The sequence below is a fragment of the Watersipora subatra genome, chromosome 4 (genome assembly GCF_963576615.1).
Source record: "Watersipora subatra chromosome 4, tzWatSuba1.1, whole genome shotgun sequence".
In the NCBI taxonomy this organism is placed as follows: Eukaryota; Metazoa; Bryozoa; class Gymnolaemata; order Cheilostomatida; family Watersiporidae; genus Watersipora; species Watersipora subatra.
The window spans coordinates 2,077,568-2,093,263 of NC_088711.1; the positions used below are offsets into that span (position 1 = coordinate 2,077,568).

Genomic DNA, 15,696 nt, shown 5'->3' on the forward strand with positions numbered 1-15,696 from the left:
CATGTAGAACTGTCACTTGATGGCTTACCTTCCAAATGCTGTTGCCACGATAGACCTATAGCACGTATTGAATGCATAAAGTTATAATCAACCCGCTATATTAATGCACCAAACCCTCTGTAAGACAAAATGACGAATGGTATATCATAAACCACGGCAGCAACTGCTAAATGTTGCATACCGATCATTTTCTTGCATATGTCACTATTTGTGAACAACATTACATGTAAATTATATAGTCAAGGTTAACAGAAGCGCAGCCATTGCCGGCAATAAGAATACAGGGTAGTGTTTTGTCACCCCTGCTTTTTGCTATATACATACACGATATGTCAGCCGATATTGCAGGTCAGTCTTCAATATACTGATGACGCCACAATACTAATTGCAGCGTCTACCTATGAGCTACTGCAGGAAGTATGTCAAAACACAAGGTGAACATCTGGCTTAGACGTTGGCGACTGGCAATACATGCAGTAGCAAATATGATTTCGTTTCTTTCAACAGTGCATGTCAATCACCCAAACTTTCTGGTCATCCTATTACCTTAACCGCAGAATCTTCTGCGCTTGGCGTTATAATTGACAAAAATCTGCGATTCAAGGCTCAACTAAGTAAATCTAAACGTACTACTTCAGAAGTGGTCCATATTTAGACCATTTGTGCTTAGTGGTTTACATGTTCAAACTTCCACCGAGATAATTGATGCAGTGTTGCTCCCTAAACCTCTTCACCTAGCATACTTGTGGGACTCTTCACACAGACTTACATTTTACTATATTTTGAAGGAATTTTTAAAAGTTTCATTCTTCCCTCCGACTGAATGCTTACATGTTTTTCACAATTAAAACAAATAGAAACATCGTATAATCAACTCAGTCTGAATCTGGTGCGACAGCTACTGAAATTGGGAAGTGATATATTAACCAAACACTTTTCTAGCAAACTTTCTCTAATACTCATGTCTGAATAAAAAGGTTTCTTGGTGTCAGATTTATAAAAATGAATGCACAAAATTGCTGGTTGAGACGATGGAAAACCTTCTGTGCCAACAATGCTGCCTCAGGTCTACTCCACTCTTTGCTAAATCCTGCTTCGCTAATAACTTCTAATACTATATGAAGACATGTAGATCCAAAACTCTTAAGGTGGCCTCTGCGCCCTACTCACAGGTCACACAAGACCTCAGTTACACTACTACAGACTAGATCTTTCTTTTTCTCCCACTTACAATTGCCTAACGGCGGATAAGTCCCCTCACCACTACATGTTTTCCTAGTAAACTTTTTTAGTTTTACATTCATCGAAAGAACTGGTCGTCTGGTTTAATGAGGCTGCCACCTTGAGCGACTTTTAATTGCTAACCCATGTTGTTTTTTGGTAGCCCTTGTTGGTATCGATTAATCAATACTATCAAGGGTTACTACTTATTTTCCAGATTATTGTATGTACAGAACTTTGTCTTGTTTCACTTGTGACTGCATGACACTTGATCTCACCAGTGATATAAAAACCCCGATTGTAAGGGTTGTAATCATTGGTGAAATTGCTGAAAATTACCTTTTAGCAATTTTTTGTTCTATTTTATTTTCTACAGTATTATTATAGTTCTTGAGACTCCTTTGTTGTGGTTCGCAGAGGTGACTGCGTCGCGGGCATGGCTGGTTGACGGTCATGGGGCGCGATCAGGTTTGGGGGGTGTTCTGGTTGACTGGGATGAGCTCGCTGGGCTGGACAGGCCTTCTTCACTTCCACCAACCTTCTTCCAACAGGAACTACCTTCTTGGGTCAAGCCAAAATCTTGAATATTGATGCAACAAATGTCTGACATTATTTCACTTGACAGTTAAATACTAAATACATGAATGTTTTAATGAAAGTACAACTTTATGTTGTCACAACATTAGTGTAGTATTGAGTTTTTGCACTCTCATGGGTGTGCAAAGAGGGATGTCATTAATGATAGTGCCAGACACTTAGGCACATATTGATGAAGAACAAGCTGTTCAGTTCTGCAGGCATGTCTCGGGTTTGTCTGCTGTCTCGGTGCTTGGATGGTTTTGCGGCGCGCTTCGCAGTTTTGTCTGCGATGCTGTTGCGGGCCACAAGAAATGGTACATAACTCTATTTACATGTTGTTCAAATTATATTGTCTGCAAATAAAAGCTTTTCATTGGAAATAGGTTGGAATTTTAGAATATTTTCCCCTATAAAGCAGAATAACTAGTTAACATTAAGAATGATAAAGAAAGTACAATATCTGTACAATACATTGCGTTATACCCAGCTGCAGTGAATTTTTTGTCCAAGAGTTTGGCACTCAATGATTCAACCAGATTTTCTGGTTTAATCATTGAGTGCCAATGATTTTTAAATGATATTTCTGTATATTTTAAATGATAAATTTATACGATATATATTAAATATGATTTTCAAATTATATTTAAATGATTTAATCATTGAGAAAATTCAATAGCATTAATAATCACCAAATGCATGTACGTACATGTATTAATTAACCAAACAAACCATTCGAAAGGAGTTGTCTTACCAGTTTGTCAACGATACGTATGTAACCGTATGAAATATAGCCTTGCATCCTACGGAACATTGAATTGTTAAATGCTTTTATACTTTATTGCAAAACCATTTAGTAGCACGGTGCACAAATGAAGTCGCAGCGATCACAGTACTTATGTTTTTGTTAAGTAGGTCGGATTCCAGTGTTTGCACGAACGATCAAGTCTGATCTACTCCTGTGTTAGCATTATGCTCAATTCAGGTTTAATAGTCTTACTGGTTTTGTCCATTACATCTACATGTATGTATCATTTACATTGTTTTTTTGTGGATTACCCGTAGATATCGTGTTCTATAGAACACACGATACGTTTGCGAAGTGGCGTACCGTGCGTTAAATATACTTACTCGATAGTAATAGTACACTTGTAATTAACCCCAGGGGCCTTGAGAAAGTGCCTCGGAAGTAAAAATTCGATTAAGACTTTTGTTCACCTAAATTCCAGCATTAGGCTGAGTGATGTTTCAGTCTGAGATTTAAGTCTTAAGTCTCTAAATAGAATATTACATTGGCGTGAAATGTGTACTACCCTTTATTAAGTCTTATAAACATGAATCTTTCCTAAAAGTCATTTTTGTATGTTTTCCAATATTACTTCATCAATACAAAGCGCACACCAGTTGTGTGGGTTGACTTACAAATCTTATGTCCTTGCAACTTTACTATATTCAAGAAAAAACCGCCGAAAGTACACATTAGGTAGTCTATTTTTTACATCTTGTACTTATTGTTGTTAAATGACTGGATGTACAAGTTGATTTGTTGGTTATAACAAACGATTTAGACGAGTATGACTGTATGTCGTTATTCATAAGCATTGATTCACATTATCAAACTAAAATATTTTGCGATTTTTGTGCTAAACTGCTTTTGTTGCATCCTAACTATTTAAGAGTTAATTATCTTTTAGCATAGGTATGGATGTTTTTGTAATTTTCACATTGAGCTGTATTTCGTGAGTTGAAGATCAGTTACACTCGGCATGAAATTTTACAAAGTTATTACAGACGAACGAGTAAAATTAAAACTCATTATTTAAGATAATTTGGAGCAATTGCCATTTCGACTATTCTCATAAAAGCTTTATTGGAGCTAGTGTTAGTTTAATGTATGTTGATTAAGGCGTAAACACTTTGAAAGATCACTTGTTATTGATGTTACTAAATTATATATTGATTTGGCGACGTTGTTGTACTGTAATTCTTCCTTCGTTGTAGGCCGGATTGATCTACCATAGTGTTCTGTACATTTAATTTTGCATGTATGCTCTCTTAGGTTTAGCCATACAGTGCTATCAGTGTGATAGCGATTTTGATGAGAACTGCCGACCAGACAAGCCCTTTGATGACAAGATAAATGCACTAGTCGACTGTCTTAGCGATGAAGCTAACGTTCCTGGCACCTATTGCGTGAAAAAGGAATATAGAAGTCCTGGATGTTAGTATGCAAATAATTTTAGAAAAGAGTTTCTACTGTTCATGATTAATTAAAGCTCTCAAATTATTATCTGTTTGTATTATTGTTTATAAATAGATTAGTACACTAGACCGTATTGTCAAAGAAGTCAGAATCTCAGTTGTGTCCTGGGTTGAAGTCAGTTTGTCAATTCATGATGAACAGCAAACAGCGGTTGTTTTTGAGCGATCACATATTTATTTTTCATAGTCCAAGAACAGATAATTTTTAAAAGGAGCTGCATATGCAAAAGTATAATTCAAAGTAGATTTTTTTAAAGTATGAGCCATAATTTTAACACTTCAGAACACCTGAATTGCTTTCTAAACTTTTGCGACTGCTATACATGTAAGTCCATGTACCTCTCCTTATACTTGCGGCAGGCGTACTTTTATGGTAAATTTTATAGACATCATATATATAAAAAACTAAAATTCATAAGAGATTAATGAGACCATAACTGGGACGGGTTAGAGTCAACAAGGTAAATTTCATTTTTATGGTTGGCATTAGCCAGCTTTTTGCTGAAGGACTCATATCAATAGACTGTGTGCCCTGCATTTAGTCCTTAGCAATGAAGCAAATCATGTATTGCTATGAGTATTTTTTAGGCTTATCTAAATGAAGGTCACTGAAAAACTCACGAAGCTGTAATAGTTTAAACCACAAAGTAGGAGGGATTATTGTATCTCTCTCCAACAACAAAAGCTAAAGTTACCAAGTTGGCAATTAATCCAAACCAAGATAACGTTATAGCGATGATGTTTGTATTTATCACATACGCACACCTCAATGACCTTTTGTGCCTTTAGCCCAAAATACCGTAGTACTCGCAAGATTGTTAGAAAAATTCTAACCAGTCACTTTCACTGGAATGTACGTTTTTATCTTTTGGTAACATTTATGATTGCTTTATCGGTTTTACATCTATTTAACTTGAACTGCTATATAGGAGTGGTTTTTAATGGTGTTGTTGTCATTTGTGTGATGTCCTTTCACAGGGTGGGGATGGCACAAAGTTACTCGAAGATGCGGTTCCTCTACAGGTTTGGGTACGTGTTCTTCTGCCGCATGTACTGGCTCTTCAAACTTTTGTCTTTTCATTCATGATATTTACAATGTCATTAATGCGTAATAGTTTGTGGTTGTAACTGACTTGTACTGCATCAAGTGTGGAGAGTTTAATTAGCTCTAGGTAGTTAAGGAGTTTCTGTACTAAACAGTAGTCACCTTTTGTCTGCAGGCAGTACAAGCACATGTTTCTGGGGAAGGCTTGAAGACCGAGGAGTTTATGTGAGAGAATGCAATTGTAATACAGAAGGCTGTAATTCTGCTCCTACACCAGCAGCTAATATATTTATAACGTGCGCATTCCTTCTATACACACTGCTTTTCAATATGCATTGATTGCCGTTGTTGGCACTTTCTATTTCATTATTTTATATTTGATACATTTTACAGTAATTACATTCCAATTATGTGTTGCCAAAGTAACTGGTAACACACTATACATCTCTGCTCTCAATTTTATTGACAATTATGTTCATATTCACTGAAGATAACAAATATAGTATATTAAAGTGTACTGTAAGATAATCAAAAATTTGCTTGCAATGATGTCGCGCCGTCACCATATGTGTGCTGTATATTCGCTTGAAGTGATAAGATGGATGTTTACGTGCTGCTCATAAAAATTCGAGATCTTTAGAGGCAGGAATTAATGTTTTATTGTATATTATGTCAAATTGAACCTAAAAAATAGAAGTTCTTTTGGCTAAAATCAAGTTTGATATTTTGTGTAGAGGCTCAAAACTAAAACCAATGTAACATTTGTATTTGAGGGAAAGTGGATCAACTAATATAACTACAGTCTATAACGTATTTAATAAATAAGAAATGAGTCATCATGGATGGCATTGTTAGACCGAGAAAAAAGCAAGTTGCAATACCGGTCATGGTTAAGTACAGAAAGAGGTACAGCAGTAACAAAATACACTCGCTGTTATAATCCATAACAAAATAATGGGCTTAGATAATCTGGCTATACAAGCTATGGGGACCTATATACAGGTAATGAGGTGCTAGGAAGGCAATGCGAGGCCACTCATCATCCTTGACCAAAGCTCCTTTTTGCAGGACTTGTTTCTCCTCAAGCCCTGCAGCATCTCCTGGAATTGAACCATCCCTGACGGTTGTGTGCTGAATGCCTGCAAACAGTCAGCACAATGGCATACATGCCCAAACTACTAGTAAACCAAGCTTTCAGCAAGGCTTTGAGATCAAGACTGATTATAGATCATCAACTCAGTTTCCTTAAAGCTATGCTTACCTAATGCTTCTAATCAGCAACACACTGGCTAACATGCCAGCAATGAATAAACAAACAGAAATTACGAGCTAAAGTTGTTCAGATGAGATCAGTCTTAAAACTGCTGCGTTCTGAGGACTTTTTAGAATGCCCTACACCGAGTCCAGATACTGTTTAGCATGCCCTACACGGAGTCCAGATACTGCTTAGCATGCCCTACACCGAGTCCAGGTACTGTTTAGCATGCCCTACACTGACTCCCGACTTTTTAAAAGAAGCTCTCGAAGCTGCTGGTGCTCAGACAGGCAGATCAGGACTGGTTCTCTCTAAAGATTCACAGTATCGTTCTTTACATGTTTTACTAACAAAATGTTAACTATGTGAACTTCGAAATGCGGCCGAGTTTTTTGTTGTGTGAATCTTGCAACACAATACATGCTTTATATGAGAATATATTTGATCAGACTAACTTCACATTTAAATAAGCTGAACTCAAAAGATTGCTTCTAGATGCAGATGGATTATACAAATAAACAGCACAAAGGACAGTGTCAAATGTGAAAATAAACAACATTGAAGGTAAATCAACTGTTGCTCGTGCCCAAAATAAAAGAGAAACAGATTTAGGGAAAGCAGAAAGGTGTTTTGCAAGAATTATTCATTTACAAAAAGGATTTTATATTAATTGATGTACCTTTCTTCACATTAAAGAAAAAGTAAAACTACAAGAAATTCTTTCCATTATGGTCTGTTACAGTGGCTACTATGCAGCCATTTCACAGCACTCTGATTGTATTTTGAATGTAAGACAATATAAAAATCTTTCAACTGCAGTTGTTCCATATGGATACAAAGTTGAACAACTTTGACCACAGGAGTTGAGCAATGTTTTATAGATACCTAAAAAAGCCTTTAGAATTATTTATTGCATGAAAACAATGAATTTTGCGACGACTCTGAAAATTTTGCAATTTTATGTATTATGCCAATTGGAATATTTGAATATTTTTCTTTGATATATTTGATTTAAACTCGCACAACTGATGATTTGAGAGATATGGCTATTGATGATGAACATAACACTGGGCTAAAGAAAAGCAATGCTTTACATATAAACAAATTTAAGACAAACAAAGGGCAGAGATAAATGTTGTATTCAACTGCGGCACTGTGTATAAGTAACTTGAATATTTGACAGATTTGACTCTGGGTGCTTTGAAGATTAGACTAACCTAATGCCTATGGGGTGATTAGATGGAGGGAGCAGTATTTTTTTAGTTTTGCATTTTTAAATGCTACTGGGCTACCTTGTCTCTAGTTTTAAACTATCTGGCAGTTCCTTTTGCTAATACAGTCAAACATGGATAACTCGAACTTCAAGGGACCGAGCAAAAGTGTTCGAATTATCAGAGCATTCAAGTTATCAGAGCACTGTCACAAGTCCATATATTTACTTATTTATTACTAGATACATGTACATATACAAACTATAATATAAATCAAAAGCACAAATGGCTTGTTTCAAATTAAATGCTTCTAATGTAAAGTTTAAAACGTTTTCATGAAAAAGTATAGAGATTTTTCTATCACTTGAGATTGGTTTGTTGTTTGAGGTGATGTTATTGCCAGGACGTTTTTCAGATTGACATTGGCAAAACTTGATCGTTGTTGAAATGCTCAAAAGAAAAGACATTTTTTTCTTTTGGGGTTTTACCCACGATCAATTTTGCCGTTTTTTCTTGAAGTTTATGCAGATTACCTTACTTTACCTGGGATTCGTTAAGAGCAACACTCCGAGGCAGTTCAATTAGAAGTTTCACGAGGTTTTACGGTACATTCTATATCACTCACGCTTTTTTAATAGATACTTATTGAATGTACACACGTATTCTGTGTTTAGGTCAAACGATGAATAGTTTTTTTGTAGCTCAGACAACGTATACGTTTAATTACAACATTTTTTAAGACGTTTTAAACATTCAACATTCCGACGTTGATTCAACACGGAATCAACGTCGGAAAACTATTCATCACGGGCTAGCCGAGTCACGCACTCAAGGATTTTCGCCACGCACATACAAAACAACATGCGATTTTTGTTTTGTATGTGCGTGGCGAAAATTCTTGCGCGCGCGACCCGGCTAGCCCGTGCTATTCATCGTATCGCAGTATAAATCAAATTTCACCAAACTTTTAGAAAAGTCGTTGACAAAAATATTTTGCTGACGGTGGTAATAACGACGCTTATGAATTACGAAAAGATGAAGTTTACCTCTATGGCTTTGAATAAAGTGATTTTCTAAAGCGAAAACAACCGTTTCGGTAGCTGTTGGGCAAAAAACAGTTCGAATTAACAGTGTTGAGTTCGAGTTATCTATAGCAATTTATCATTACGTGGGAACGGACCAAAGGAAATGTTCGAATTAACCATGTGTTCGAGCTATCCGTGGACGAGTTATCCATGTTTGACTGTATTATGTTTTTTTTATACTCTGACATATCACCTTATTATAGCGCAATAAACCCAAACGCAAAACGTTCTATTCTTAATGGCTATATTCTATACTAAGGTAAAAATAAATGCTCTTTGATCTGAGTGCTAGTCTTGAGTAGTTTTGTACCCAAATGCGCTATAAATATTCCATACATGGCCAACTTGTATTTAAGGCAATGGCAGCTGCCAAAAACAAGCACTTTGTAGATTTGCTATTTGTTTGTATCTTTTTTACTGCTCCATCGGCCATGTCATGGTAACTTTTAATCCTCTCTTTCCAAATATAATATTGACCATTACACAACAGTTCTTTGTATGACTTGCATAGCGAAACAGAGTTAGTTAGCATTAGCAAAGCGGTTAGATTTGTAAACTAGATATCCGTAAAAGTAGAAAAGAGTAACTTGACTTATGACAACACCAAATCTGTTGCTACAACTCACCTTTCTGGCAGCGCAAACGATGCCAACAAATTCATCATAATCGCTGCTCTGTATGTGATGAATTCTGTGATGAGCACACTGTATATACCTGCACAAAAGACAATGAAAAGCTACCGTTGCTTGATTACATGGAATAGCATGTGGTATAAGCATCAGAGAAAATGTGGGTAACCTACATTTGAAGGCATTTTTGCATAAGGGAGCTGAGCACAGGAGTCCTAAACACAGACTGGTACTGCGCGGGATTGTTTCGGGTCTGGTAGCTGGCAACTTCCACAGCGATGTCATAGAGAATAAACGGACTGAAGAGGGAATTGACAGCAATCTGGCAGAACTGTTGGAGGTAGCTTGGACCATTGTACGTGTTCCCTACAGCAAAACATGTCATGGCAAATACTGCCAGTAACTGTAATAATGCGCACTCAGGAAGGATATGGAAGACACAGTTATATGTGGACCTGAGAAGACGGAGAGAATAACTACCTAATTTTATGGCTAAACTGAGCAGCCATTTGATGTCATCTTTACAAGGAGGGTTTCTGTTGTACTTGGCTGGGGTTCTGTCATCCACTACCCTACGCCCGTATGTCTCCATAGCCAAGGTGCCAACTCTGAAGGCGGCAAGCACATAGTTCACTTGATCTGGCACCTGTGCACATTAAAAACCAGAAAAGTGTACTGATGATTATAGCAATGACCTTAAGAACATGATGAAGGAATGTAAATGAGTATCAGCGATGCCACAAAAATAAAAAAGAACTTGCAGACGGCATGCATAAGCGCTAATTTATATGAAGAAATTTAAAAGTTGAAACAATAATAAAAGTTGTATGATGTAATCGACAACTTTAACATATTAGCGGACAAACCATGTGATGCGCATGCAAAGTTGCTCCACCATGTTGTGGGACCATTTGACCTGCTGTCAGACCTTGCTGACCAACAGGGAGCATGTTGGAGGCTACCGAAGGCTGACCGTGTGCGTTGTACAATGGGTACACTCCACTAGGAGGCTGCATCTGTACGGCCATCTAAAATAGAAGGCTACAATGAATACATACGGCCTATAAATCTCAGACTAACCCACTACCGCACTTGAAACTAACTTGCTTCTGTACTCGAGATTGACTAGCCTGTGCAACAACCACCAATGAATGCAATTGAAGCTAACTAGAGCCAACTAGTTTGACTGTAACTAACCTGTGGTACTTGAAATGCAGGATGCTGGTTATAAGGGAAGGAAGCGAGTGGGAGACTCCCAGGAGCTGTGACTGGCACCTGACCAGGAGGATAGGTATAGCTGAGATACTGCGACGGGGCTACAGGGTAACATGATAGATTATAGGTTGGACTCGAGTTGTATACTGTATAGTTCGCATTGGCCTGCATCGCTCCTGGAAAGCCTCTATTCATGGTGGGCAAAGAATTAGCCTGTGGACTGATTGAATGTTGCTACAACAGAATATCAGCAAATACCACTGATGGTAAAATACTCTTCTCCCAGACTAGAGCGAATCTGAATAATAGACTAACATAGTTAAAGCACATAAATTACATAATTTTTTTATTATATATTTCGATACATCAGTCTTGCCTTTCGAATGAGCCTATATTCAATACACAAAGAATAATAGAACTATGAAAAACGGGGTGTCAAAAGTACGTCCTGCAAAAAAACACTTGGTTCAGGTACTCAAAATGTGACGTCCTAATTCTCATTTAGCCTTAGGTCGTCGATCCCTTTCGCTGCCATTGAGGCTGCGTTTTTCTGTGACAATCGGTGCTGTTAAACCCGGAGAGCGCTAATAATAAACTAAGATTCTAGATAATCAACAATGCCCGCGATCGTAATGCCCGACCAATACAAACACATGTTCTGGGTTAATTAATTATGCTTCAATAAATGTACTGTCGTTGATAAAGGTAATGAAATCACATCGATTAAATTATGACCTGCGGTTGCGTGGCCCTAGGACTAAATATCAATCGCACTTTCGCGAGATCACGCAATGCTTGAAGTTAATTAGTCTCAGTCGTCACCCTTAACAACGTATTAAAAATAAAGAGCTAGTGCATAATATCATCGAAAAATATAGTACGGTTCTTGGAGTCTGAGGTACTTATCATAGAAATAATATGTACATGGAGAACTAATGACACTGATTCCTTTGTCATCTTAATTCATTCTCTGGAGTTGTCCTACATTCGCCTGCCACTAGCGTCATTATCGTCACTTTCGTAGTTGATAAATAAGCGGTAAGAGCACACAACAACGAATATGAGAATTGTGATGTCACAATTTTCGAGACTATGCCAGTAAACCTTTTCGCGGTAGAGCTCTGGGGAAATCCTATAAACACCAACCAATGTCTGTCTCACCATGGCAAACAATAGCTCATTCGAAAGCCAAGACTCTGATGTATTGAAATATACAATTAAAAAATTATGTAATTTTGGTGCTTTAAGGAAAAAACAGGAATTGATTATAACATACCTCAGTATTGCTTGCCATTTGCATGCGAGGGCTGCTCGTGTTCTGCCGAGTCAAGTTGTTGCAGACAACTGGCTGTTGAACTGTCACTGGAACGTCAGAGTCAGCACCTCCTTGACGAGTTTCCTCATGCAAGGTATACCACCTCCTTGCCACATCAAAGAGAACCTCTGGAGATACACCCCCATCCTTGGCCGCACTCTCTACAGCTAGGCATGCCTACAGTAAATACATGAACTGAATAGCTAGCAACCATCGAAGAGCTGCAGCCGAAGTTGATGCCAGTCGTAAAAATCCAAGATCGCTACAACGAAGAATAGCAGCCGAACCAACAACCATCGCCGGTGAAAGAGAAATTAAAGGCTAAACTGAGATAAACAACATACAAAGATTTTCGGCTCTTGACGAAATAGCAAAACCCAAAAAGATCAAGGTCGAGATATAAACGTATACAGCTATTTAAAACACTTGTGAGCACATGCGATGTGTTGTCAGTATGTAACATATATGATAGATGAGATGTATGCCACTTACCTTCTCCATCATGCTGTTGCTTTGCTCTTTGCACTGAACTAGAGCCCTTCGAGTCTCTTGAGGATTTAGTGCTTGAGCATGAGCGAGACAGGATAAAGCAAGTTCTGCTGCTGCTCGTACCATGTTCGGGTCGCGTCCTCTTGATGCCCTATCTGTGAGAGTTGCTACTTCTGTTGGAGTGAGATGGCCCTCCCACGTGTCCAAAAGGATATTGATAGCCACAGTTCCTAGTTCCATAGCTTGACCTTGAAATACCCAAAAGTATGAGGGTAAGGTCTAATGCAAACAAGATACAGTTAATCTGAAGGTGAAAACGTTCTGTGGTCCGCATGGGTGGAGCATATCGGTGATAACCGATCTAAAGTCAAAATAAACATGGGTTGAGCATATCATTGATAATCGATCTCAAGTCAGAATAAACATGGGTGGAGCATATCGGTGATAACCGATCTCAAGTCAAAATAAACATGCAGCAATTAAAACATTTCATAAGATTCAGAAGACATCAAGAGGCATCAAATGCTTAAACAATCTCAAAAGCAATTTTCTGACCTAATAGAAATACTTAGTTTATACCAGTGAAAATAAACGATAAGATTATCAGGTGTCTTTAAAAGTTGACTTGCAATAAAATTCACATTACAGTTATTTCGTATCAAAAGGTTCAGCATGTCTTACTCTGCTGTGTTGTAGGTTCAAAATATGTGGAAATGTTATTAAAAGCTCTTGAAAGCTCAAAAATGAACAGTTATGGCAGTAGGTTGGAATTCCTTATTTTGATGACGTATTCAACTCGAAGTGGTTATTGTTTTGACACCTGATGTTATCACATGAAATGAAAGGCCAATAAAAGGCTCAATATAAACCGTCTTGTAGCATTAGTTTACGACGAACAGTTCGGGTTCTACTGAAAAACCATTATCAAATATAGATGCTCGCTACTTTACAGTTTCGTTTCAGCTTAGTCTAATCATGTAGTCATAATCTGATCATGTGACCCATATTTCCCGCCATATGACGCGAACAATTTCTGCAGCATTTTTCGACCATCACAGGTGACCAACAGGCCCTCATGTTTATCAGATTATGATATGCACCTCGTCGAGCTAAGGGTAATAAATTGAGCTGATTTTTAGGCTAAGTTTTGAGATATCAGTGCTCAAAGTGACAACATTACAATGATAATGAAAAAGACGTGCAAGGACAATAGACATGATTTTATTGAATGCGGGAAGCATATTTGTGAAATATTTCGATGAATGAGGTTGCATGAAAGTGTAAACAGAAGCACATCGTGTTCAACTACGTCTCATTTGAGCCGTTTTAGAGAAGGATTGTAACCTTTTTTCTAAAGCATTTTCGTGATGGCTGCGATTAACTGTTCATTTTTTAGCTTTTAAAAGCGTGTAATCACATTTCCACATATTTTGAACCTACAACACAGCAGAGTAAGACATGGTGAACCTTGTAATACCAAATACCGTACTTTTCGGACTATAAACCACACCCCTATATAAGCCGCATCTACTTTATTTTCCAAAAACGATAATAAAACAATACATAGGCCGCACCTTTGTATAGGCCGCAGAACTCACGACGGTGCTTTTTAATGCGGCAGCAACTTTGCTGTTTAACTCTTTCACTACCGCATTTAAAAATCTTACCAAATGAATATTCTGCCCAAACTAATAAAACGAAATTTTCGAAAAACTGATATAGCGCTCGTATTAAGCAATATCTCAAGAATAAAAGCAGATATCGTATTACTGTAAAATGCATATTATTCAAAACAAAATTCTCTACAAGCTAAGTATAAAGTGAATTCCACTCTCATACAATCTCCAATGTTTTATTTGCATTGAACGAACGCGTGAGTTTTACCTTACGATAACGATAGCGATCTGGTTTTGTCGTTTTGAAAAATAATTGGAAATGGAATCGTTAAACCAAAAAATTTTCTTTTAGGTGCACGTGATTGGCAACAACGTAGTTTCACTGGAGACAATACTTGCTTGGTTTAGCTAATGTGTGGGCTTCATAATGAAAAGAAAAGAGAAACCCCATTGATAAGCTGATATATCGTTTTATGGTTGGTACTTTTATCACCGCGAATTAATGAAAATGTTTAGCCAAAATTTTTTTTATTGATAGCAAGTGATTGGCAACAAGGTTGTTTCACTGGAGACAATGTTTTATTGGTCTAGCTATTGTATAGGCTTCGTAATTAAAAGAAAAGTGAAACCATATTGAAAAGCCGATATATCGGCTTACGGTCTGTACTTAAATTACCACGTAAGCCGATATATCGGCTTACGGTAGCGAAAGAGTTAAAATGGAACAGTATCTAACGGCACTGTTTCGTATTAAGCGACGCTTGTTAACCTAGTGCCTAACGGAACAGTACCGTTAGGCGTTGTTTGTATTTTCTTTCACCGCTAAAGGCGCACTAACTGGAGATTCTGGTTAACCTAGTGGTCAAAGAAAAAGCCCAGAATAGCCACACCCTTATATAAGCCGCATGGCTCAAATCATCAGAAAAAAGTAGCTGCTAATAGTCTGAAAAGTACGGTAACTTTAATGTAAATTTTGTTGCAAGTCAACTTTTAATATCAAATGTAAATGAGCTAGAGATAAATGTAACTTATAAGTTAGCACACCATTATTAGCAGAAGATAACTTCAGGGATTTGATTTACTAGTTACTAGTGTTGAGTATGTGACTGTCTCAAGGTACAGGTTTGGTATCAAAGTCACAAAAAGGAAGAGTTCAGAAGCAATACTTACCAGTTATCCAAGACACATGAGAGGAGTAGGTTCGAGAGAGCCAGTTTTTGCTGACACAGTTGTTTATTCCGAGAGCGTATAAGCCGACCTGGAAGGCGCAGAGATGTAGAAGTCGATGAGTACCTGTTTGGGCCGTGTTTTCTCTCTACAATCAAAACACAGCGCTGCAAAACTCTTGATGATACGCTAGAAGAAAAGCGATGTATGTAAGTGAACGCAAATTCATTGTTTAGTATAAATGAGAATAAAACCCACATGAGTGAAAAGGGAAGTAGAGCTGGTACCCCCTGCCTTTTGAAGTAGGGTCTTGGCTAATTCGAACATAAAATGAGCAAATGCTTCACTAGGTTGGTTGGGCTCAGTGGGAGTCATTTTAGTCTTCCCCTTCCCTCTACAACAGACAGCTGTTAGCATGTACTGATACAAGGGAACTCTCTACAACAGACAGCTGCTAGCGTGTACTGATACAAGGGAACTCCCTACAACAGACAGCTGCTAGCGTGTACTGATACAAGGGGACTCTCTACAACAGACAGCTGCTAGCATGTACTGATACAAAGGAACTCTCTACAACAGACAGCTGCTAGCATGTACTGATACAAGGGAA

At 37.7% G+C, this 15,696-nt stretch overlaps 2 protein-coding genes across 2 annotated transcripts in view; one reads left to right on the forward strand and one right to left on the reverse strand.

Annotated features, from left to right (window-relative positions):
• Positions 1–2,687: 2,687 nt before the first annotated feature.
• Positions 2,688–5,621, forward strand: LOC137395004 (UPAR/Ly6 domain-containing protein crok-like). Its single transcript, XM_068081787.1, has 4 exons — positions 2,688–2,821; positions 3,857–4,018; positions 5,038–5,088; positions 5,280–5,621. Exons 1-4 carry the CDS (start codon positions 2,770–2,772, stop codon positions 5,441–5,443), a joined length of 429 nt encoding a protein of 142 aa, XP_067937888.1. The 5' UTR covers positions 2,688–2,769; the 3' UTR covers positions 5,444–5,621.
• Positions 5,622–5,727: 106 nt separating this feature from the next.
• LOC137395003 (zinc finger SWIM domain-containing protein 8-like) overlaps positions 5,728–15,696 on the reverse strand; it is a 33,438-nt gene continuing 23,469 nt past the window's right edge. Inside the window, exons 20-29 of the mRNA XM_068081786.1 lie at positions 15,345–15,480; positions 15,090–15,234; positions 12,307–12,551; positions 11,776–11,991; positions 10,482–10,733; positions 10,151–10,312; positions 9,765–9,930; positions 9,458–9,650; positions 9,282–9,369; positions 5,728–6,243 (exon numbers count right to left, since the gene is read on the reverse strand). Coding sequence (XP_067937887.1) covers positions 6,118–6,243; positions 9,282–9,369; positions 9,458–9,650; positions 9,765–9,930; positions 10,151–10,312; positions 10,482–10,733; positions 11,776–11,991; positions 12,307–12,551; positions 15,090–15,234; positions 15,345–15,480 — 1,729 coding nt within the window. The 3' untranslated portion in view covers positions 5,728–6,117. The remainder of the gene's footprint in view (positions 6,244–9,281; positions 9,370–9,457; positions 9,651–9,764; positions 9,931–10,150; positions 10,313–10,481; positions 10,734–11,775; positions 11,992–12,306; positions 12,552–15,089; positions 15,235–15,344; positions 15,481–15,696) is intronic.

Bases quoted from the DNA above. Each gene is read 5' to 3' on its own strand.
- LOC137395004 (XM_068081787.1), top strand. From the start codon at position 2,770: ATGCTCAATTCAGGTTTAATAGTCTTACTGGTTTTGTCCATTACATCT. The intron at 2,822-3,856 runs GTATGTATCATT...ATGCTCTCTTAG, and splicing joins TTTGTCCATTACATCTACAT to GTTTAGCCATACAGTGCTAT. The intron at 4,019-5,037 runs GTTAGTATGCAA...GTCCTTTCACAG, and splicing joins GGAATATAGAAGTCCTGGAT to GGTGGGGATGGCACAAAGTT.